The sequence below is a fragment of the Cryptosporidium parvum genome, chromosome 3 (genome assembly GCF_000165345.1).
Source record: "Cryptosporidium parvum Iowa II chromosome 3, whole genome shotgun sequence".
Taxonomy (NCBI): domain Eukaryota; phylum Apicomplexa; class Conoidasida; order Eucoccidiorida; family Cryptosporidiidae; genus Cryptosporidium; species Cryptosporidium parvum.
In genome coordinates this window covers 1,029,286-1,054,205 of record NC_006982.1, presented here as the reverse complement: position 1 = coordinate 1,054,205, position 24,920 = coordinate 1,029,286, and the positions used below count along the sequence as shown (strand labels likewise).

Sequence of the window (24,920 nt, the reverse complement as noted above, 5' to 3'; positions counted from 1 at the left end):
TTTGGATGCAAATTAGCTATTTAGAATTCACCATTCTGTATATAACTTTTAAATAACTTAAAGATCTGATTATAAATTAGGGATTTCTAAGAAATTGATCAGAAGTTGGTAAAAATGACCTCAAAAATATTTTTATTCGGACTTTTAGTTCAGCTTTCTCTTAGTTTAGAGAGATGTCTAGCTTCTAATATTGCATTAACAGCAAACAATTCATCTTTTAGTGATATTTTGGTAGAATCAAGTACCAGAATGATAAAGAACGACTCTTTAGCTCTGGATGGTCAATATTATATAGGGGGAATGAATAGAATATCAGAATATCGAGCTAAAAAGAACATTAATGATGCTTATAGCCGTTTCTACGATGAAGACTTTATAAAATCAGTCAAGGATTCAAACAAATACAGTTTTATTAGATTAAAAAATGATATTCAGGTTTTTCTTGTATCACAGAGATCCAGTTTATTTTCTTCAATTACTTTAGGGGTTAGAGTGGGTAGCTCCATGGAACCTAAGAAATTCCCAGGCTTGGCAACTTTATTAAGTGAATTGTTGTTTTACGATTGGAAGAGGCCTGATGTTGGCAGGGAGACACCATATGATCTTTTTATTTCCAGTAACTCTGGGATTTTCAAGACTAAAGTTGCTCCATTTTTAACGGAATACCATCTATCTATCAAGCATGAGTATTTTTCTGAAGCACTAATAAAATTCTGTTCTTACTTGAAAAGTTTTAGCCCCAAAAGAATTCATTTAGACCCAGCAATGGAAGCATTGCAATCAGACTTTGAAGCCTTAATGGGTATGAGTTCTATAAAACTTAAACAAATTCTTAAGGAACTTTCTGTTGAAGGCCATGTTAACCATGGTTTTCATATGGGCAATATGAAAAGGTTGATGGCAAATATAGATTTCGATACAGAAGCTCTTCTTTTTGAACTAATTAAGTTTTACGGCTCTTACTACAGTTCAAATTTGATGACTATTTCAATTGTTTCAGATAAAAGCATAGATGAGCTTGAAGGTCTTGCAAGAACATTTTTTGATGAAATTCCAAACCAGAGCAAACAACTAATTACTCCATTTGACCTTTCAAATGAAATCATTCATCCTTATATTGATTTAAATAATAAAGTAATACAGGTAAAATCTGCGGAAGAAAACACTTATTTTACGGTGATATTCCCTATTCCACACCAGAGCCCACTTTGGAAGTACAAACCTGCTGAGTATATTTCATTCTTCTTTACAGATTATTCAAATAAAAGTCTTTACAGTTATTTAAAGGGAATTGGAATAATATTAGGCTTAGAGACTATGATTGAGGTAAATGACAATGGTTTTTCAAACTTTATTATTAGATTTAAGTTAAACTCTAAAGGTGAAAAAGCCATTGTAAAGATTTTAGAGATCACTTTATCTTTCCTAAAACTGATTAAAGAAGTTTCCATTTCAGAAACAATAATTAATCAGATCAGAAAGAAGAGACAATCAATCTTAGAGGCTTCTATTGATTCTCTTTACTCAGATCTATCCAGAAAAATTGTTAACACATTTTTGAGAACGAACTGTTCACCTCCAGAAGTTTTACATGCAGGAGTATCAATGAATAAGATAGAATTTAATCATGTAAAGGAGATAATAGACCATATGAAGTATGATAATTTAATATTGATTCTTGAAAAGAAAGAATTCAAAAAGAGTGCTTCCAATATCCTCCTTTCCAGTCAATTTTTCTTGGATAGTAAGTGGAAGAGTGCAAGAAAGTCAATATCTTCCTTCTTCAGAAGTGTAAACACAGCTTTTCATAGGACAAAAGTAGGCACATTTCCGAAGTTTTTGAAAGAGGAATACCTAGGTGGAGAATATTTATTAGAGGACATTCCAAGTAAAGTCATTGAGGTACTGCAGTCTGTTAATTCCACGTTGGCTAATGATATTTTAAAGTTACAAATGCCTGAAATAGACCCCAAATTCCCGAGAAATTTCGTTATTTATACGGAAGATGTTCCCAAGAAAGAGTTTCCTATTCCTCTCTACTATGCAGTTAAAGAGTTTAAACAGGCTAAAAATCTTACTGAAATAAGCTTATCAGAAGCTTCCAATAATTCTACGGACTTTTCTTATTTAAATTTATCAACTCCAATAAATCCAAGAGATTTGGTAGTTGCTTTAAGTACAAACAAAATGGATTCAATTTCAAGAAGTTTTTGTTACCTTCCGACATCATTCAATCCTGATGTAATGATTTCTGTAAGACTTCAGGTCCCGAGCAATCCTCCAAAAGAATTCAGCTGCCCAGAAAAGCTAGCAATACTAATGTTCTTATTCCAAAATACCCTTTACGATGTTTTGCCTAGCCACCTAAATGAGAACTTTTCTTTTGAAAGAAGTTATCACCATTGGGAGCTACAAGAGTTCTTCTATGGCATAGAATTTAGTTGGAGGGGTTATTCCTCTATTTTTCCCGACAGTTTGAATGAGATTGCAAATATTCTATCCACATTCCAAACTTCTATTAAGCAGTCCAGCTTTCAGAATGCCAAACAACGTTTCCAAGATATTATTAATTCGTTCAAGTCAGAAAATGATAATCTCAGACTTCTTTCGCTTTCCTACCAGTTGCTTGACCCAGGATTTATGAAAATTAGCAGGCTAGAAGATGAAATGTCCAAAATAACCATTCAAAGCCTCATTGATTTTGCTAACTTTTTTATTAAAAACTTCTCAATTTCAGGATCAGTACTTGGAAATGCAACTCCGATACAAATAAAATATTACCTATCCAGTTTTGTAAATACCATTCGAGGAATGGACAGTTCATCTTTAGAGCTTTCTTTGAACACAACGGAAAATATGTTCAATTCAACAAAACAAGTCAATTCAGACATAAATGAAGATTTTAATACTCTTGGATTTGAAGAATTTAGCTTTGAAGAGAAAGGAAGAATGCTTAGATCTGGAAGCAAAAAATCAACATCTAAAGATCTTAAAAGCGACAATAATAATCAAATTGGAAAGCCAAATGGAGCTACTCATACAAACACATACAATGCTATGAATATTGAGAATCTTGGATACACAAGAAATTCATTCAGTGATATGAGTAGATTGCCATACAACTACAGCAATTCTTACTTCTTTTACATTAATTCAAGCAAAAATAGCAAGGATAATATGGTTCTCCTCCAAATTCATTATGGGTTTTATAGCGAGCAGAACTTGGCATTCCTTCAAATAGTTTCAGAGCTCAATTCATATAAGTATTTTATAGAGTTCTCAGATAAAGTTTGTCCAGATTGTTCTTTAAAAGTGCTCCCTAGAATAATACTTGGTAAATATTTAGTTCTTGAGTTCAAGCTACAGTCCCCAACTAAAAACATTAGAGAACTTGGCGAGCTCCTTAACAATTTCTTCCTAACATATTATTCCAGGCCTTCAAAGATGATTTCTAGGTCAGGGTTTAATAAAGCCAAAGAATTTTTATTATTACTTTCCAGAAACGCAAGATTAATAGAAAACAACCTTGGCAGCCAAATCACATCAAAAACCAATAAAATATACTACGAAGGGTCGGAGTCAGAAGATTTATTCACACTAGCATCTTTACATATGGGAGCTTCCAAACATACCCACTTTTCTTGCTCATGGAAAAAAGATTATTTAGAATTTATTGATGCTTTAACATTTGACCAGTTTTATAAATATTGGCAGTATTTCGGTAGCTCATCAAAACTATTTATTTCATATCAATCACAAAACACAAACTATGAACTTTTTGAGTCCCTTGAGTCATATTTGCCTCAAGGGTTTACCAAACTTTTATTTGCAGAAAGTCTTTATGACATTAACGAGCAGCAAGATATATTTAACACATAAGTTCTTTTTCAAGGGTTCAAACACTTATAAGAAAACTTAAATTTAGTAGGCGATAAACATACAAATCTTAATGATTTAGAAATTCCCTCTCCGAATAATTTTTATTTTTTCACCTTTTGATTCCTTAGATATCTTGAAATTGTTTGTTGGCGGGATACATGAGCATTCGAGCAATCCTAAATTAGGGTTTAAATGGAATAGAAAGATACAGATTTTATGATTTAAATAAAATTCAATTTTTACAAGAAAATGATAAAATAGAAAAATCATTTAGGTATCAGAATTTGTATTAGAAATCCCTGTGAGAATTAACTTGAGATTTGATCAAGTTGTAAATATTTGTGGGGGTGTGGGATATGAATAGTAAAATCAGGAAAAACAACAGGTTAATAAATAAATGGAATTTTAATCAGGCCAATAATAGGCAGTGAATGCTAAACTTGAATTTTAATTGAAATGAAGAAGTTCATTTAAATTGTTGGGCGTTTAATTATTAGAATAAACGACAAAGCATTTTCCTTGGTATTTCAAATGAATAAACATTCATTATTTAAACTTTTTTATCAAACTATGTGTTTTTTGAAGAGGCTCTTTGTTTTAGCAGGGGCTTTATTTGTTCTAATTTGCTTGAGCCAAAAGGCCGGATCAAGGCATCCTATTGAAATTAGTCTTATAGAGGTGATTACAGATGAAAAAGGAAACCCAATAGATCAATTCGATTTGGATAAGTTATTTATTAACGTTACAGATATAGATGATATTGCAGAAAATATCATCTTCAATCAAACGGATATTAATGATTTACAGAACCTTAAAGAGAGGCTTCATTCAGAAGAAGAGTATTTGAAATTAAAAGAAAGTGGAAAAAAATGCTTTTATGGATTGAACTGTTTATATGGCCTAGATTCAATGGATGAATTGATAAATGAAGAAGAGTTTCAAGAAAATCAGAGCCCTTTAAGATACCAAACATTAATTGATAATGATCAATTTAATAAATATTTTGGTGATGAAAATAAGTATAGATATATCAAACTAGATAACGGACTCAAAGTTTTTTTGGTATCAAACAGTTTACTTTACACATCCTCTTTGTCATTGGGAATAGAAGTAGGGAGTGCTCATGACCCAAAAGGAATTGATGGCGTATCTTATTTAATAACACAAGAACTGTTTAAAAAAGAACAGAATGTTACAAGCGACACAGATTTTAGGAAACTTTTGGATGATAACAACGGCTACTTTAATGTTGAATCAAACAAATTTTCTACAATTTACTCATATAATATTAAATCAAAGTATTTCATGTCTTCTGTCAGTGCTTTTAGAAAAAGACTTGATAAGACAAAAATTACTTGGAGTTCATTGGACGAATCAATTTCTCAGGTTACAGAGCTGACTGAAATATTTAAACGTGTTGATTCTTTGCAAGAACTACAATTAAAGCGAGAACTTTCAAATTCTTCTCATGCCTTCCATAGATTTCCATATGGCACAAATGAAACATTGAGAGAGATTCCTTCGAAGAATAATCTCTCAGTTCATGAGGAAGCCATAAGGTTTAAAAAAAAATACTATAGTCCCCACTTAATGGTGTTAAGTATTGCAACTAGTTTAAGTCTAGAAACTGTAGAAGAGCTAGTAAGAAATGAGTTTTCTGACTTATTCAGTACTGGTGTCACTCCAGGAAAGCCAGAAGAGTTTTCTGGAAATGTGACTCACCCTTATGATACATTAATTGGGAAATTTATAGAAGTTAAATCTCGAACTCCAGAAGCATACATTACAATGGAATTTCCAATACCAAATCAGAGTAAGCTTTGGAAATATAAGTTAGGATCATATGTCAAATACTTCTTAACTCAACGATTCCATGATGGATTCTTGGATAAGATGACAAATCTGGGCTGGGTTAGAGAAATCGAGGTTGATATAGTAAATCATGATACAGGTTTCTCTAACTTGGTTATAAAAGCAATTTTGGTGGATTCTGATAGGGATAAGTTAGTTAGAGTAATACAAGCTATTTTTGGAACTTTAGATGCTGTAAAGACTGCAAGATATAATAAATATTTAAATGAGCAAATAAGACGTGTAGAACAAGGAATACTCAAACAGTATAAAAGTACAGGATATTACAGATACTCCAAGAATATCGTAAAGTCACTTTTTGAAAGTGAATGTTCTCCAGAAAATGTACTTTTAGTACCTTATGAGCTTGAAGCTATAAATCATGGCTATGTAAGGATGCTATTAGAATATTTAAATCCATTTAATATGGTAGTTACATTTTCATCTAGCTCATTTAATAGAAACTCTAAAGACTTTTTATTATCTAGTGAAGTTTATGGTGAATCAGGATGGGGTTGGTTCTCTAGAAAGTTTATGTCATTCATGAGAATAATTCGTAGGTCATTTATGAGAGCAAAACCTGGAGAATATCCAAATTTCAAAATAGAAAGATACTTGAATGCAAACTATTTAATTACTGATATCCCAACAAAGACTTTAGAGGTATTTGAAGGTAGTAATAAGAATTTAGCATTTGAGCATTTGGGTTTCAATATTACTGAGATTGTAATAAATTATCCAAAACAATATAAAATCTATACTTATGATATACCTCCACAAGTGCATCCAAAACTTTTGGTTGAATCTTTGGCATCTTATATCAAATATACATCAAATACGACGGAAGATATTGATGAGACGCTAATGAATAATGTCTTATCAGGATTTAATGAGTTTGTTTCACCAATTGCTTATTCCACATTCTACTTCCCTATTAATGTTGGGGTTCCAAAGATTTCCTTAAGCTCAAGAATTTTCATTCAGCCAAAATCTTTGGTGGTATATGGGTTTCAATCTCTTCCAAAAACAAATGCTAGGCTTGTAACCCTATCTTATCTTTTCATGAAGTCCTTCAAATATGCAATTCCATCAGAATACAGGGAATGTATTGTTGAAAGTAATTATAAATCAATTTCAGAGCTTCAGAATTCTTTCTTGGGAATAGAATTTAAGTGGACGAATTACACTTCATCTTTTGATAACTTCTTCTTAACGGTATTTAATGGCTTAAGAAAGTATGGAACTTTTGTCAATAAGAACCATTTTAATGATGCAAAGTCAGATTTCCAGCTAATACTAAATAAAATTTCCTCTCTACAAAGCAAAACTCTGGCAGAATATACTTCTTTTGAAATTCTTAATTTTTATATGATGACTCCTTCAATGTTCTCTCAAGCTCTAAAAAGTATTAAATTTAAAGATGTTGTCGATTTTGCATCTTACATAATAAAAATGGGCTCCATTGAATCATTAGTTATTGGAAACTGTACTCCAATGCAGGTTAACTCTTACTTATTAAAGATTGGGAGAATGCTTAATAGAGACTTTGTAGCAGTGAGCGATGTAAGCAACCTTAGATTTTTGAATGTTTCCACTAACTTTGCTGATATAGAAGATAGTATAATTGAATATAATGATTTCAATTTAACAAATAAGTTAAATTCAACTAATTCAAATCAGTTATTAGAGTTTAACAATAATACAATTGTTTATGTTACAAGTAATGATGAAAGTTACTCTGAAACAAACTCTACAAGAAAAATCTCAACTACTGACTACTCAGAAAAAGCATTCTTACCAGAAGGAAGTTATAAAGGAAAATGGATTAATAGGATAAATATGGACTCTTTGCCTGTTGAATATAAGGATATATTTTATCTTAAGCAATGCTCTAATTCAAATGAAGATCTTTCTGTTGTATATATGGAAGTCCAGGTTGGTAAATATTCAGAAGAAATGCTCGCATTTTTACAGCTTGTGGTGAACTTGGATATTAAAAACGCATTCAAAGAGTTTACATCTTCAGAGTATCCAAAAACTGAGTTTGCAATTTCTCCCTATAGTATAGGAACAAGCTATTTGTTGCTCAAAATCATGATTTCCTCACCAGAATATAGCATCATCAAGTTAACTAGTTTGGCAGTACAATTCTATAATAAGTACTTTACTCTTGTCACTCCTCTCATTTCCAGAGATGAATTCAAGAAAGGGGTTAATCGTGCTGTTGCTAGTATTGAAATTCCTCATATAAATATGGTTGAACTTCTTGATCAGTATTCCGGCTCTCTACTTGATAGAAAATCAGATCCAAACTGGAAGTATATTCAAGTTGCATATTTACTTAATCTTAACTATAATGAATTCCTTAACAAATGGGGAGTTTTTGTTAAACCTGCTAAAGTTCTTATTTCTATTGTAAAGACTCATGTTTCAGCCATTGAATTGGCAGAAGCAAATTCATTCAAACTAGAAGGGTTTAACAGAATAAACTCAACAAGTATTGTAAAAAAGATCGCAATTGAAAACAATTTTATTACTTAATAGATGTAAAAAGTGTATTCAAGTAAATTTTCTTTAAATAATAACAGCTACATATTTCATGTATTAATGAGTGTTAAAAATGAAATGATACCAATGAATTCACTCATTCATTGAAAAATTTTCACAATGTTTTTTTCTCTTAAAAAACCAATTCTAGCTTAATGGGAACCGTAGTAAATCGTAAATTTCTATAAAACCTCTAGAATTGAAAAAACTAAGTGCTGTTTCTCAACTTAATGTATTATTTCAAATTTACTGCTTCTAACACAACCATTTGTAATTGATATCTAGTAGTACTACAAAAAATGAGTATTTCAGAACAATGAAGCTGAATTCACTTATTTAATGCAAATAAAATCGCACTCTCTAGAACAAATAAATATTTAAAAAAATAATTGAACAATTAAATCCGCCCACTTGATCAAATTCGTACATTCTTCAGATACAAAAGTGACAAAGTAGCTCAATTTCGATGGTAGTTACGAGATAAACATTTAATAGCAGCTTAGATTCAATATATAAAAATCAGAATGAAAAAAAGATTCAATATTATAGTGATTGAATTTACGTGCAATTAATTGCATTATCATTTCATATTGTTAAAATTTGAATGTTTTTCTATTCTTTAGAGGATTGGCGCCTAGTAGACAGCACTTCATTTTCCATTAATTTAAGCTTAATAGAAGGGTACCAATATATAGAGTTAAAGGCGGAATTAATTTTTGGAGTAAGAGTTATTGATATCTTAATTCAAATCATAGTTACGATCTATTCCGCAGGTTATTTTCAATATAAGAAGTCAGTTTTGTTTTTCCGAGAAATCTTATACCCAGCATTAAGTGGAAGATAGTTGATATTGAATATAAGCATGTTTCGACTAATTATTTTGATTTCAGTCGCATGCTTGTTTTTATTTAATGAAAATCCAATTAGCAGTAATATTGGTTCAAAGAGTAGGCTACATTATTCCCATTCTTTATTAGAGTTAGAAAAAGTTAGTGACGAGAATGGCCTTGAAACTTTTAAATACAGAGATGTTTATCTTAATGAAGATGTTTTAATCTCAAGAAAGTCATTCAATAATGGCTTCACTTTGTTTAACATTCAGCAGCCATTTGAAAGTTCTTATTCTAATTTTAGAATAACTTTTAATAGTGGAAGTTCCTCCGATCCAATACAGTTACCTGGTATTAGATATTTTGCTCTATTTATATTCAGCAAACAAGTGAATGTTTGTATGAGTAAGGTTTTTAAGGAGGAGACTCATGCTCATTTTAAAATTAAGATAGATGCAACCAGATCTACTTTGATATTCACATTTTTAACCGAAAAAACAAATAAGTTCTTTGACTGTTTTCTCAATACTATTAAAAACCAATCGTATTTAGAAAATAGTTCTTATTTAATCGAAATTCTACAAGCATCGGAAGAATTTGAAAGAATTCTTGATGATCCAAGTTCAATTGAGGTTGACAAGCTTATGATTAGAATGATTTACGGTAGTTTACCATCACTTGGTTGCGAACAATTACAAATTTCGAGCATTTTCTCGCAATCCTGTTTCAAGAGTTCTATTAAATTGGATGTTGAATTACCAAAATACTCAAGACAAATTGTTAATAGTATCTTCAAGCCTCATGCCATGTCCGCAATATTCATTGGTAAATTAAATAATTCAAGTCTCATTAAAGGGCTTTCTTCATTGACAAAAGGTAAGCTCAGAAAGAAAGAAGATTTAGATTATAATAAAATCAATATAGCCAACATGGCTATCAAAAACTTGACAAGTAATATTGTTTTAAGAAATGGCTTCCATACAAATATTTTGAGGCTTTATATACCATTTGAAACTTATGATTTGGAATCACTTGCATCCAATGGACAGGCTTTTATATTAAGCATACTCAATTCCAGACATAGAAGTGGTATTTTGAACTTTATTTTTATGAATAGATTTGCTAATAATGTAAATAGTTACTACTATTCTGAATATACCACCACTATTTTGTATTTGGAAGTGAATCTGACTAAAAAAGGATTACAAAATATTCCAATTATAATTGAATCCATAGCTTCTTACCTCAATTTAATAAAGAGGACTGTTGCTAGCGACAGACTTTTCGCTGAAGCACAGAATTTATTCAATTATCACCTTACCAAGTCAACAGTAATTTTGTCGGAGGCTATAGAGAACTATTTAAGTTCGCATTTCATTATGTCCAGACCTTCATCCGATATTCTCAATTCAAATATTAACACTCAGTTTATACGCGCAAATGTTGAGCATTTCATTTCAAAAATGAACTTGGATTCGATTACAGTTACTCTTCATATTCTTGATCAATTGAATCCTTTGTCAGTTATTACTAAAAAAAATGAAAAGTTTGAAATATTCCCAGTTGAAACAGTTGAGCCTCACACGAATATTAGAGTTTTTATAATTAAAACGGCTGATATTTTATCCAATAAACTTTCTTCCTTAAGTCCAACATATGCAGTTGATACATTTGGCTTACAATTACCGAACAATGATTTAATCAGCAATATCTCTTTACCATTTTTCCACTCAATGCCTATTTTTGAAAAGTTACTTAATTTACACAAGTCGTTAGATATCCATTACAAATATCTTAAGGAATCGGGCAGTGAGACCATAATATCTCGTACAATGGCATATAAATCGATTACCACATCTGGAATATGGTTCTCCAATAATGGATCATTTAGCAAGAGCGTTAATCTTGAGCTGAAATTTGGTTTACGCAAGTGGAGTCCTTTATTAGAAAAGTTTAACGGTGAAGTTTCTTCTTTTTTAATTCTTGCTACAATTCACATTTTGACTGCAATTCTAAACATTAAGCTAAGTGAAACTTTGTACTATACAAATAGATTGAAATCAAATATTGGCTTTATTCCAGCTCAATCATTTAGCGATATAATTTCAGATCCATTTGAAATATTTCTAGTTGTAAATGCACCAATCGACTATTTTACTTTAATCATGAATGACGTTTTAAATACTATTTTATCCTTTGATAGCTACTTAACAGAGGAAATAATTATTAGCGCGAAGAGAGCTGCTAAAAGTACTTTATTGAGGCTCTATAAAGGTTATACACAATTTGAAAAGGATCTAAAAATTGTTACTCAAATAGTTTCTTCCCAGCATTGTTCATTTTTAAGACTTGGTGCTTTTCTTGAGAATGATTTCGATATCGAGCTTGTCAGAATAGTATATTCTTCTTTATTCGCATCTCCATCTATTTATGGCCTTATTCAAGGTAACCTCACTCCTTTCCATGCCAATCACATTTTGAATGTGTTTATTCAAGGTCTTGGCCATGAGTTCTTCTCAATGGAAATTAACGAAGAAAACAGTTTAAATTTCTTTAACAAGGAAGTTTACAATAATGATAAGAATGATTCCAATAATTACGTTCCGATAGAAATTAATACATCTATTTTGGATATTTCCACTATTCCAAATGAATATAAAAGTATGTATACTCATAAGTTAGACTTTACTGCTGATGCTTCTTACTCAACAGTTGTATTACTTATTGGTCAATTAACAGTTCCAAGCATTATTAAGGCATCTGCTATCAAAGAAGCTTTGTCTAATGAAATTTCATCTAGAGTTTCGTCAGACAAAAAAATTGATTTCGCTTCCTCTTTATCAGTTGTTGCGAATAATTTTGTTGTAGTGTCGCTGAGCATCAGGAGCATTGAATTTTTGGCAGGAACATTAAATAGAATTCTAGACAAAGAATTAAATCAATCCATTTCCAAGGTTCTTAAAAGCCATAAATCCAAGAGTTATGTTAATAAAATCTTCGAAAATATGAATTTTGCAGATAATGTCTTTGAAACAAAGTTTCTTTTATCGAAAATTAGTATTTTAAATCTTGTTGGTGGTACTAGAGAATATTTAAATAAAATGAAGCCATCCGACATCTCTAATTTGTTATCTGATATAGAAACTGTTCCGCGTATTATGATTGCCACTCAAAAAGTAAATAATTTGAAGGCTTCCAAGACTTCTCTGGACTTCATTCCAAGTGGTTATAAAGATATTAAAAACGATTATAAATGCCTTCTTGAACATCCAAATACAGTTTTCAATTGAATGTGATTTGGAATATTTATTTATTTGTTATTCAAAAACTATCACATAGCTACAAAATAGTATAATGATGCAATGTTTTATTACACTATTTTGTAACAATAAACATAGGTAGATTAGCTCTATGAATTTAATGTCTTTTTTCCATTTATTAAGTTACTTTAAAATTGCTAATTTTGAAATGTATTTCTATACATTAGTTTTATTTATTTAAAGGGTTTAAATGATTAATATAGATGGAGTATATTCTTACAAGCATTGAGAAAATAGATTTGAATATAGTTAAAAATACATAGCAATATGAAAATAGTAGTTATATATTTATTAGTTGGATTTTGATCTAATTTAGAATTTTGCATGAATGCATTTAGAACAAGTAGAATCATTTACTCATACGGAGAAAATTAATAAATAGTTCCAACGACAGGTAAATAAAAATAAAGCTTAAGAAGCTAAAATCAATGGAGACAAAATATAGTTTTGTTCACTGAATACATTTGAAGTTAATCTTTGCAAATTTCTTTGCATATTTTCAAACTAAAATTAGTCAGGCAAAGCCCGCCAGATTTTCGATACCAGTAATTTAAATTTACAATTAGGGTTGGTAATTCTGTAAAAAATTTTTTGCAGAAGGGTAATGAAAGTTGGAATAAATTTACAGGTAGATTAAAATAGTATAAGAACAGCCAGCTTTACAACAGTTTATTACTAATAAGAATGAGGCTATTGCATATTTTTTGGTTGTTTACTCAAATTGTGTTAGCATTTTCGGCGAAGAAATTTAAGAATGGAAAAAAACTTGATGTTATCTCAAGGTTTAGCTCATGTTTGGCGAAGCCTATAATAACAAAACTAGGGAGGACAGTAAGCGAGGTAGAGAGCTCATCATTTATAAAATCAAAGATAGATGGTTCTACATATAAATTCATGAAACTTCAGAATCAGATGTCAGTGTTTCTTGTATCAAATAATAACTTTGAATATTCAATAATTACTCTCTCTGTTGGAGTTGGATCTGTTATGGACCCTGAGGATCTTCCAGGTCTTGTAAGTTTGGTACAAGAATCACTTTGTTTAGGAACCTATCGGTTTTTCGATCATTCCAATTTTTGTAACTTTATTATTTCAATTAATGGAGAAATAGACATGGAAGTTTATGAGAGAAATTCAGTATTTACTATAAAGGTTGGAAGTCAATATATTTCAACAGTTTTGGACAGATTGAGCGACATGATTAGGAATCCTTCATTTCCTGAGAAATTATTTTTTGCCAAGACTAAAGAATATTCTGGTACATTTGAGAGCTTACTGAATAATAGTGAGTTTTTGTTTCAATGTGTTATAAGAGACATTTCTTTGGATGACCATATATTTAAGAGATTAAATGTTCTTACTGATAAATCAATTAAAGAAGCTAGAGAGATTTCAGAGATTAACTTACTTGAACAAGTAAAGAATTTCTATTATCAACAGTACAGCTCTAGTATTATGACTCTAGTCGTAGCCAGTAAGCATACTATAGCTAAATTGTCAAATGAAGTAGTTTTAAACTTTTCTTTGGTTAAGAATTTGAATATTTCCAATCCACTTCCATTTGACTTAGCAAAAATAGTTCGCCATCCTCACCTTGGAGTAGTTGGAAACGCTATTTATGTTAAAGCTCATTCTATTAATGAGCTAATTCTCGAGTTTCCCATAGATTATCAGGAAGTTCTTTGGGATTCTTCTCCAAGTTCCTATTTAGAATATTTACTCAAAGATAATTCTGAGAAGAGTTTGAGCAATTTTCTTATAAAAAAAGGATGGATCTCAAAGATGGATGCAGTAACCAATTCTCACAGGTACTCATTTTCAAGTTTTGAAATCAGGTTTTTACTTACGTCTAAAGGAATTGATAAGATTAAATCAATTATTCAGACAACTTTTATTGCTTTAGAACATATTAAATCTTCTCCCGTAAATCAAGAGATTCTTGCTGAGATCAAGCAGATACTCAAATACAAGTTCGATTACTATTTTGATGTTTCTCCAAGGCAGATATCTAAACAGATTATTGATTCTTTTGATATTAAGGGATGCTCTCCCGAGGAGGTTCTTATTGCTGGAAATCTTATAAGGGATTCAAGCTTTGAAGAGATTTCTGCATTTTTGAATAAAATTTCTATAGAAAATTTGCTCGTTTTTGTAAAACTCACGGATTTTCATAAAGGTAATTTTGGTATATTGAATAAAGACCAGGGTATTATTCCAGAATTGAATGTAAATACTCCTATAAATAATAACCCTATAATTCCGAATAGGAATAATAATCCCTTATTGGCAAGCAAAGGCCAGGATAACGATGATTCTCAAATTGAGAAAGATTCATATTTAAAACAAGAACATGAACTTAATTTTATGCAGGATCAAGAGCAGGAACAGGAACAAGAACAGGAACGGGAACAGGGACAGGAGCAAGAACAAGAACAGGTACAGGTACAGAAACAAGAACAGGCACAGGAACAAGAGAAGAGGATTGAGACCAATCCAAGTTCAAAATTGATCAGTTCTAAAGACAAGGATATTGAGTTTAGAACTTGCCCAATATTCAATAATAAGTACATTGTAGAAAAGATCTCTGCCGAATTTTTCACCCAAGTAAATTCTGCAGTTAGCCAGATTCGTGCAAAGTCTATTGAGTTCAGAATCAGGAAAAGAAACAAACTTCTGGGTAACACTCCCTTACTAAATTTTTCAAGCAGTGCAAGCTATCGAATATACACACCTACAATTCTAAAAAATGCAGTTTTAGATTACTTATCAACAGAAAGTTCACCAAAGTTTAAAAGTCTTCATAAAAAGATTAAAGACAATATTAATTATCCAGTATATAGCAGCTTTATTTTTTTCAATAACATAAATTACCAGGCTCCTTCTGCAACATTCTTCCTTAGAATAATGCTTCCAGAACCAAAAAAGCTTGAAAACAATAAAAGTGTTTTAAACAGACCTATTATTGATTTGGTACATACTAAATCCATCAAAGATCTAATTTTATCACTTGAAGTTTTAGTTGCTTGTATTAATTATTCAGCTGGAGATATAATTAATCAAATGCAAAGCATTGAAGGAGTCTTTTTGATTTCAAGTATCCTGAAATCAGAACTTGGTGGAGTTCCTTTTGGAGTTGAAATCAAAATCAAAGGATTCTTAGGTTCAATTTTTTTAGCTATTAGATCATTATCTAAAAAAATCCTTCATTTGAACAGAATCATTTCTCAGGAAAAGTTTGAAGAGATTAAACAAGCTATTCAAAACAAAGTCAAATCTGAGAATATTCATCGAAGTTTGAGCGAAGTATCTCGGTTATTCTTGAAATCAATTTTTGAAGAGCAGAAAACATCGATTTTATCTTTGGAAAGCGATTACAGTTCAATTACTCTTGAACAAATTTTGGAACTGTCCTTACTATTATGTAATAATGGATCATTGGAAGGCGCATTGCTTGGAAACGCAAATCCAGTTCAGGCTTATACAATATTGAATCAATTCACGTCAGGAATACGTAATAAAAGTGGCAAGAACAATCAAGTTTCTTCGAAACTTAGCCCCATTAAAAGCTCCATTCAAACTTGGAAAGTTATTGATCCTCTTTGTTGTCGAATTACCACAAACTATTATTATTTAAATAAAATAAGCTTAAATAATTCTTTGAACTCAAATTCACTATTATATGTTCCATTTTCATACTTTAATTCACAATCAGTTGCATTCCAAATCGTATTTGAATATATTTTTACCATTTTCAATGAAAAGCTTTCTTTATCTGGAGCAGAAATTGAATTTTTCCCAAATGTTAATGAAGCTTTACATATTGGACTGGCTATTAAATTATCAGGGCTAGACAATGTTTCAGTCCTCTCTGAAAAGGTTTTAGATATTTTTTATAATCTTATCACTTTTATTACAAATATTCGAAAAGAGATATTTGACCAAGCAAAGAATAAAATACTTTTGAATGAAGATTTAGGGTCTGAGCTTGGGTCTTACGAATCAAGACTATTATTTAAAATAACTTCCAGGATAAGCATATTTAATGTTTTACGAGAGATAAAGCCATCTTTGAAAAAATTGGATTTTCAAACATTTATTGATACATTTAATTTAATTCTAAGTTCGCAAAAGTTCTTGATTGCAACTCAACAAGATTTAGAAAATTTGAAATGGGAAGAGCTACAAAATTATATTCCCTCAGGATTTGTTAGTATTAAAGACTTAGACCAGGTAACTAGTTCTGGTGTTTGCAAGTTTATTAGGATCCCTATTAGATTGATTGATGCATAAAATACTAATGAACGACGCTTATCACTACTTTAATATATCTAGCACGACTGGTAGAGATATCAAGTACTTAAATTTGCGAATTTAGGTTTTCGCTAGAGTAAAGCTCAAAATATTTATTTATAATTACTTTTGAAAAAATTTGTTTATGCCTGTTGAATTTCTCTCAATAACTTTTTCTCATATATGAAATTATTAAATTTGACATTTTTTCTTATAATCACGATACCGGCATTTATATATTTACCGGTACCGTATAATTTTTAAAAAAATTATCACGTGTGAAGGAAAAAAAAACTGTGGGAAAAAAGGGTGCATGAACCCATATAAATCAATGAAAAATAAAGAAATAAAATGTTCATTAGTTTGAAGTTTCTATTTCTTTTTGGATTGGTTTATTTATTGTCATTAAACTTTAATTACTATAATTCTGAAAACTGTGTGAAAAGCTTTTCATTTTCAAGCCAGGCTCATAATTACGATTCTAAGAGCCCACACATTAAATCAGTTATTGATGACGATAAATTTATAAAATCCAGAGTTGATAAAGCAAAATATCGCTATATTAAATTGAAAAATGGTTTGAAGGCTTTTTTAGTAAGCAAAGAAGATGCAGAAAAGTCTGAAGTTGCAATTTTAGTTGATGTCGGGTTTCTTTACGACCCTCCAAAAATTATTGGATTGTCAAATTTAGTACAATATAGCCTTTTGCTGGCTTCTTATCAATATCCAAATATAAATGAGTTCCATAACTTTATAAAGCTGTTGAATGGAAGAATGTATTTGGACCTTCATGAAAAATCTACAGTATATTCATTTACAATAGGCACTGAATACCTTAGTGAAAGCATATTCAGATTTAGTAGCTATTTCCATAGTCCTTTGTTGAATAATGATACTATTAACAAAGCAATGCTAACAATATTTAGCCAGTTAAATAGAATGAAAAGAAATGAGTTCTGGGCAAAAAGAGAAATAGAAAGAGAAATAATTGGCTTAAATGCTAAATTTGACACATTCTATTATGGAAATAAAAATACTCTATTAAATAACCCACATCTATCAGAAGGAGAGATCTATGAAAAAGTTCGTCACTATTTCTCAAAATTCTATTCACCTAATAACATGAAACTTGCTATAGTTGGAAGAGAACCTCTTGACAAATTGGAAAAATATGTAATTCAAAACTTTGCTCATATTAAAAGTAACGGTTTTAATATAGTGAGAATTGATGATAGCTATAAATATATTGTAAACCCTTTCATTAGAATCTCAAAGAACATTGTGACTATACGGAGATTTAAAAAAACTGGGATTAACACAATCAACCTCCGATTTCCAATTGAAATACAAGTTGTTAATTGGAAAAGGATCCCTACTATGTATATTAAATATCTTTTAGATGGAAATTATAAGGGAATATTACGCAAATACTTAAAGTCTATTGGAATTTCTAACCCAATTAAGGTAGGAGTAGTAAATTATGAAGGGTTTTCAACATTGGATATATCAATAGATCTCTACAATAGTCAATTAAGACATTCGTGGAATTTAGTTAAAGCAGTCATATCAGCAGTAAAGTATATCATTGAATTGCCAGTATCAGAAAGAATTGTAGAAGAGGCGAAAAATGTAGCAGATATTATTTTCAATTATAGAGAGACCGAATTTACTAGAGACCTTGCATATAATATAGTTTACAAAGCTAGCAAATACAGAATTAAACCTCAGGAAATTATATATGCAGATGAAGTTATGGAAATTGTTGATATTTCATTTATTAAAGCTTTTATTAGCTCAATAAAAATTGATCAAGTTTCTATATTCTTTTTTACACCTGTATTATTAATTAAAAAAATTACAGGTAGCCATAAAGTATTTAGATCAAGCTTTTATTCTAGAGGATTTAATGTACTAAACTCTAATGTTACCCCAGCTGGTATTGAATCTCCTAAAAATAATAAAAGAGATGTAACTCAAATTATTCTATGGGTTTACAATACAATTAAGCAATACTTGATAAAAATTTTAACATTTATTTTCCAGAAGGAACTCCAGACTGAAGATACTAGTATTAAAAAAGATATAGGCAAAGGAAACTCTGATCAAGAGTCTGATGAAATTAACAAGGAAAATTCTTTTGTTGAATGTAACATGGTTTACAAATCAAAGAATCTACTCACAGATTATTGTGTTAATCGATTTCCCAGCGAATTCTTTGAAGATATCTACAATTTATCACTTTCTGCAATTAAAAGTACTTATAATTTGGATATTTCTACTCTTAACCCATACACTCCTTTTGACTTATCTTTAAGACCAAGTGATGAAGATACAAAAATAGTTCCTCAACCTTTAATACTGAGTATTAAAAGATTCATGAATAAAAACATAAGAAGTTTCAATTCTATGGAAAATGATATTATTAATAAATATAATTTTTGGTATGAAAGTGATGCAAGTCATTATTCAGATTTAAATCAGAAAGGAGCATTAATAAATAAGCTCTACAATAATTCAGAGCTTGCAAAAAGCATTTACCAAAATTTGACCGATATTGAGACTACGCATAGCAATGATATGCTTAAGAATATTGTTGGTGAGAATATAGAACAAGAATCAAATGAAGCGAATATTAAGCGTTTTGACTTTTACTCGAACATAGTCTACTTCTATTATAAGAATTCAGTTAAACAATCCTACCCCGAGGTTTCAATTTTAATCAGGATTCTAACCCCAAATATCAATTCAAAAATAGGAAGACATCCAAAAGTACTAAAAGTACTACCAAGACTAGTAGTGGCAATTGAAATCCTTTGTGTTTTATTAAATAATTCTCTTGAGGATGAAATATATGACTTTAGAATTGCGAGGAATGAATTTAAGATTTCAAGTTTCAACGATTACACTTATAATGGTCTCCCAAATGGGTTTGAAATCCACCTAAAAGGATTCCATGATGTTCTTCCTAAGTTTTTGAGAATATTTGCAAAACATCTTAGTCATCCAAACAAATATTTCACACTTGAACAATTTGAGGATGCATTCAAACATGTAAATAGATATTTATATCAATATGTTTACTTTACTCCGTCAATCATAAAATCTTTGACAATTTTACGATCTGTCACAGAAAATCAGTCATTATCTCCTTTTGATAGATTAAATGAGCTCAAATACATAAGTTATCGGGATATTATAGAGCTAAGTGAATTTTTTGCAAAGCAAGGACAAGTTGAGGGTTTATTTATGAACAATATTGATCCTTTTGAAGCTGGATTAGTTGTTAATGAATTTCTGGATTGTCTTGGAAGAAATATCATAATTTCAGGTATTATTTCTTTGTCAGTTAATGAGTATAATGCAGAAATAGTGGATCATGAGCTTCTTAAAAATGCTTTTAGGAAAGAATCTAAAGAATACTCTATTAAGAATATGCTTGTTCCTATTTATCATGCAGGAGAAAATTACTTTAACAGTTATGAGGTTTTGGATTTGACTACCCTTCCTATTAGACTTTGGAAAAGTTATAGATTTGAATACTCGAGTATTGATGAAGAAAAGTCAATTTCATCATTGGCCTTATTTATAGGAACAAAGACACCTTTCACTATTTCATTAGTAACTCTCTTAAGTATTATACTGTCAGATCTGGCTAGTAAATTTTTAAAGAAGATTTCAAACAAAAACTATTCAGTTGTAGTCTTTTCTACATCTTATTACTCTACTCTTACTTTTTCAGTCGTCCAAGTCGAATCTTACTCGAAAGATATAGTAAGTCTTTCTGAGTTTCTTATTGTATTTATAAAAGAGATTTTCGAGACACCATTCATTATTGATAAGAGCTTCTTCTACAAAGTTAAGAGGGACTGTATTAATAAATTCAAAAATCTTCCTAATAAAATTGAGCTTTTTTCAAATTTATTCTTTACATTTATTGAAGGTACTGATTTTCCATTCCAATGGATTGAAAAAGTTATCCATACTTTGGAGAATTTTTCATATGATAGATTTATTAAATCTATTAAGTTTTTAAACAAAGCACCTCAAATTATGATTGCAATACAGTCCAAAGCATCTAATAGAGCCTACAGAATTGATAAGTACGTCCCTAGAGGCTTTACAATGCTTAACAGCACAGATGATTTGCTTAATCAAGATAACCTAAGTATATACAAATTACCAATTGCTATCTCACGAAATATTTTATCCCAAGAGTTTTAATCAAAATCAAATTAAAATCAGCAAGAATTTTTATATATATAGAATTTAACTAAGTTAATTAATCATTCTAGAATCTAATTAAATTGTATCTAAGTTATTTAATTTTAATCAATTCTTTCTTCTAATATCTTAAAGCAATAATTCACTTATTCATTACATTGCTTCATTCCACATTAAATCTGGATCATCCATTCCAATATTCATCTTTTCTTTATTTTTACCTTCAATAGATTTCTTGTTTTTGTTAGTTTTTGATATTTGTTGATCACAGTTTCTAGCTAGATGTTTAACTGACCCACATATATTACAGCTTCCTCCTCTTGGATATATAGATCCTGTTTCGTTATTTGGACAAAAAGCGACTATATGTCCAGTTTTCCCACATCTAAAACAGCTAGCAAATGGTAATACAGAGTTATCGTTTCTTGGTTTTTTACAGTCTTTAAGAGTATGTCCTAATTCTCCGCATAAAAAGCATTTAAATACTTCTTTTCCTGATGCATTTCTTTCACTAATACTATTTATTTCATTATCTCCATTTTCAGCTTCTTCATTTGTTTGTTTATAATACCTACAATCAGACATCTGATGACCTTTCTTTCTACAACATAAACAAACTACATTTGAATTTTTCCTAAGTGATATACTTGAATTCATACTTTTTTGTTTCATTTCCCTCTTAATTGTTTTAATACTTTTTTGGATTTGTCCTCCAATTTCAACTTCTCCTCTAAGACCCTTTTTTAGTTTTGAGAGTCTCATTATTATTCTTCGCTTTTTGGATTTTGATAATTTTCCAGATTCATCATTTAACATACTTTCCAAATTTTGAATGCTTTCATTTATCATATCAGTTGTCCAACATCCGCTTTTAATTTTCTTCGCCTTTTTTGATCCTTTAGATTTTTTTTTCACCTTCAGATCCTCTTCTTTAGCCTGTTTGTCACTACAAATATTTTTTTCTTCATGATTTTCATCTAATTGTTTTGACTTGGATTTTTTCTTTTTTTCAAGAGTCTTTTCAATATTTACTGGCTCATTTAAAATTTCTGATACTTTCTTTTTAGAGTTTTTTTCAACCTCCTTAGATCGTTTTTCCTTCTTTTTTTCAGATTTCTCCTTAATATTTGTCTTTATTTTACTCATTTTTCAATTCCAATATTGTATTCTTATATGATTTTCTTTCTAGTATATTAAAGCTAATTACAGTATATGTAAGAAACTAGAATATATAGTCCTTTAATTTAAAATTTTTTTTGATAATAAAAAGTTCATTAATTTAAAATTAAGTTCGCCAAATGTCAAAATTTACATAAATCTAAAATTTTATATTTAAGGTTTCAAAAATATTTTAATAATTTAAAAAAAAAATATACCGGCAATGTATCCGTCTCGTACTGTCTTTAGGGTGAGATAATATATTTAATGGCCGATAAAAAAAAAAAAATAAAGTCAAAAAAGACTAAAAATAGTGTCAGGCTTGACAATATTGATTAAAACAAAAAAATAATATTAATATTTAAACTTTAGTGTACTATCACCATGTCGGTAAGTCAATCATCTTTATATAATACAGTTTCATTTATCTAATTAATTATTTTTAGAAATCAAAATCAGTTAAAATCGCCAAAAAACCAATTGAAACAAAAATTGTTGAAAACTCAACAGATACTTCAAGTGATGATTCTGATACTTCTAGCTTTGTAATGGTAAAGAAGGCTGAAAAGAAGCTAACAAGTATTAAGAATAAGAGTAACGATAATAAAAAGGGTTCTAAGAAGTCTGAAATGAATAATACTAAGATTCCAGAATCTTCTACTGATTCTTCTTCAGGTTCTTCTTCATCTTCAGAGGATGAGAAATCAAAGAAGAATACTAAGGCAGTAATTCCAACTCCAGCAAAGAAAGCAATGTCTGATAGTTCTTCATCATCAGACTCTTCCTCATCTTCTGAGGATGAACAACCAAAGAAGAATACCAAAGCAGCAGCACCAGTGAAGAAGAACATCTCAAATAGCTCATCTTCATCTTCTGACTCAGATTCTTCTTCTGAAGATGAACAACCAAAGAAGAATGCCAAAGCAGCAGCACCGATGAAGAAGAGTATCTCAAACAGCTCTTCATCATCTTCATCTTCTGATTCAGACTCTTCTTCTGAAGATGAACAACCAAAGAAGAATGCTAAAGCAGCAACACCAATGAAGAAGAACATATCAAATAGTTCCTCAGATTCTTCAAGCTCTTCTGATTCTTCATCTTCAGAGGATGAGAAATCAAAGAAGAATACTAAGGCAGTAATTCCAACTCCAGCAAAGAAAGCAATGTCTGATAGTTCTTCATCATCAGACTCTTCCTCATCTTCTGAGGACGAACAACCAAAGAAGAATATTAAGGTAACAACACAAGCTTCTGCAAAAAAGGCAGTGTCTGATAGCTCTTCCTCATCATCAGACTCTTCTTCATCTTCTGAGGACGAACAACCAAAGAAGAATACCAAAGCAGCAGCATCGATTCCAGCAAAGAAAGCAATGTCTGATAGTTCTTCATCATCAGACTCTTCTTCATCTTCTGAGGATGAACAACCAAAGAAGAATTCTAAAGCAGCAGCATCGACTCCAGCAAAGAAAGCAATGTCTGATAGCTCTTCCTCTTCCTCATCTTCAGACTCTTCCTCATCTTCTGAGGACGAACAACCAAAGAAGAATTCTAAAGCAGCAACACCAATGAAGAAGAATATTTCAAATAGCTCCTCTTCATCTTCATCTTCTGATTCAGACTCTTCTTCTGAAGATGAACAACCAAAGAAGAATGCTAAAGCAGCAACACCAATGAAGAAGAACATATCAAATAGTTCTTCAGATTCTTCAAGCTCTTCTGATTCTTCATCTTCAGAAGACGAGAAACCAAAGAAGAATACCAAAGCAGCAGCATCAACTACGGCAAAGAAAGCAATGTCTGATAGCTCTTCTTCTGATTCATCCAGCTCATCAGACTCTGAAAGCGATAATGAAAAAGCCAAAAAAGTATCGAAATCTGTGAAATCATCAAATTCTTCATCAGAATCAGAAGTTGAAATGAATAAGAGTAAGAGAAAAGCAGAAAGCGAGCTAAACAATAACAAGGAAAACAAAATTACAAAGAATGATACTCCAAAGCGTTCTTATCAAGGAAATGATGATAACAGTCAACCAAGAAAGAGACAGAATACAAATAACAAAGACTCTAGAGAAGTATATTGTGGCAACCTTCCATATTCTTGCACTGAGGAGGAGATTAGAGGTCTGTTTGAAGAATGCGGATCTATTGAAAGAGTATCAGTTCTTTCTGATAAGGGATGCGCTTTTATTACTTTCGAACAAGAAGAAGGAGCCAAGTCAGCAATCCAATGGAATCAAACAGAATATAAAGGTAGAATGTTAAGGATTAACATGTCAGCAGACAAGCCTCAACCAGGAAGTCTATCAAGCGGAGGATATGGTCCTTCAGTCATCGTTAGAAACATTCCTTTTTCAAGCGATGATGAATCAGTTAAATCATTTTTCAATGGTTGTGGTGTAGTCAAAAGAGTCTCTATTCCTAGATATTCTGATACTGGAAAAATGAGAGGCTTCGCTATGGTTGAATTTGAAAATGATGAACAAATTCAAAATGCTCTCAAGTTATCAGGTACTTCAATGAATGGAAGAGAGGTAACTATTGAAATTGCCTTAGGAAAGAATGGTGGTGGTGGAAGAGGTGCAGGGTCAGGTGGAGGACGTGGCGGTGCTAATAACAGGCCTGCAAAGAATAACTCATCTACAACCTTCCAGGGCACAAGTACCACATTTGATGATAGTGACTAAATGAATTTTATATTGTATCATTAGGTTTTTAATCAATGAAATGTCTAATAATTAGGTAATTAGCTATATCAAAGGATTCTATATTAAAACAAAGGATACACTAGTTTTAGGATTTTATTTTAATTATTAGTTCAACTTGA

The 24,920-nt window shown here is 30.6% G+C and overlaps 7 protein-coding genes across 7 annotated transcripts; 6 read left to right on the top strand and 1 right to left on the bottom strand.

Moving 5' to 3' along the window:
* Positions 1-114: 114 nt before the first annotated feature.
* Positions 115-3,879, top strand: cgd3_4210 (secreted insulinase like peptidase, signal peptide; the record flags this gene model as incomplete). Its single annotated transcript, XM_626964.1, has 1 exon — positions 115-3,879. The coding sequence occupies one exon, from the start codon at positions 115-117 to the stop codon at positions 3,877-3,879; it is 3,765 nt and encodes a 1,254-aa protein (XP_626964.1).
* A 531-nt stretch (positions 3,880-4,410) lies between these two features.
* On the top strand, positions 4,411-8,271 carry cgd3_4200 (secreted insulinase like peptidase, signal peptide; the record flags this gene model as incomplete). Its single annotated transcript, XM_626963.1, has 1 exon — positions 4,411-8,271. The coding sequence occupies one exon, from the start codon at positions 4,411-4,413 to the stop codon at positions 8,269-8,271; it is 3,861 nt and encodes a 1,286-aa protein (XP_626963.1).
* Positions 8,272-9,139: 868 nt separating this feature from the next.
* On the top strand, positions 9,140-12,397 carry cgd3_4190 (secreted insulinase like peptidase; the record flags this gene model as incomplete). The annotated part of the gene is made up of 1 exon (XM_626962.1): positions 9,140-12,397. One exon carries the CDS (start codon positions 9,140-9,142, stop codon positions 12,395-12,397), a length of 3,258 nt encoding a protein of 1,085 aa, XP_626962.1.
* Positions 12,398-13,069: 672 nt separating this feature from the next.
* Positions 13,070-16,717, top strand: cgd3_4180 (secreted insulinase like peptidase; the record flags this gene model as incomplete). The annotated part of the gene is made up of 1 exon (XM_626961.1): positions 13,070-16,717. A coding segment is annotated over one exon (3,648 nt), but the record flags the coding sequence as incomplete, so codon positions are not given.
* A 351-nt stretch (positions 16,718-17,068) lies between these two features.
* cgd3_4170 (secreted insulinase like peptidase) lies at positions 17,069-20,938 on the top strand (the record flags this gene model as incomplete). Its single annotated transcript, XM_626960.1, has 1 exon — positions 17,069-20,938. One exon carries the CDS (start codon positions 17,069-17,071, stop codon positions 20,936-20,938), a length of 3,870 nt encoding a protein of 1,289 aa, XP_626960.1.
* A 153-nt stretch (positions 20,939-21,091) lies between these two features.
* On the bottom strand, positions 21,092-22,084 carry cgd3_4160 (conserved hypothetical protein; the record flags this gene model as incomplete). Its single annotated transcript, XM_626959.1, has 1 exon — positions 21,092-22,084. The coding sequence occupies one exon, from the start codon at positions 22,082-22,084 to the stop codon at positions 21,092-21,094; it is 993 nt and encodes a 330-aa protein (XP_626959.1).
* Positions 22,085-22,644: 560 nt separating this feature from the next.
* Positions 22,645-24,780, top strand: cgd3_4150 (cutinase negative acting protein, putative; the record flags this gene model as incomplete). Its single annotated transcript, XM_001388094.1, has 1 exon — positions 22,645-24,780. A coding segment is annotated over one exon (2,136 nt), but the record flags the coding sequence as incomplete, so codon positions are not given.
* Positions 24,781-24,920: the final 140 nt, after the last annotated feature.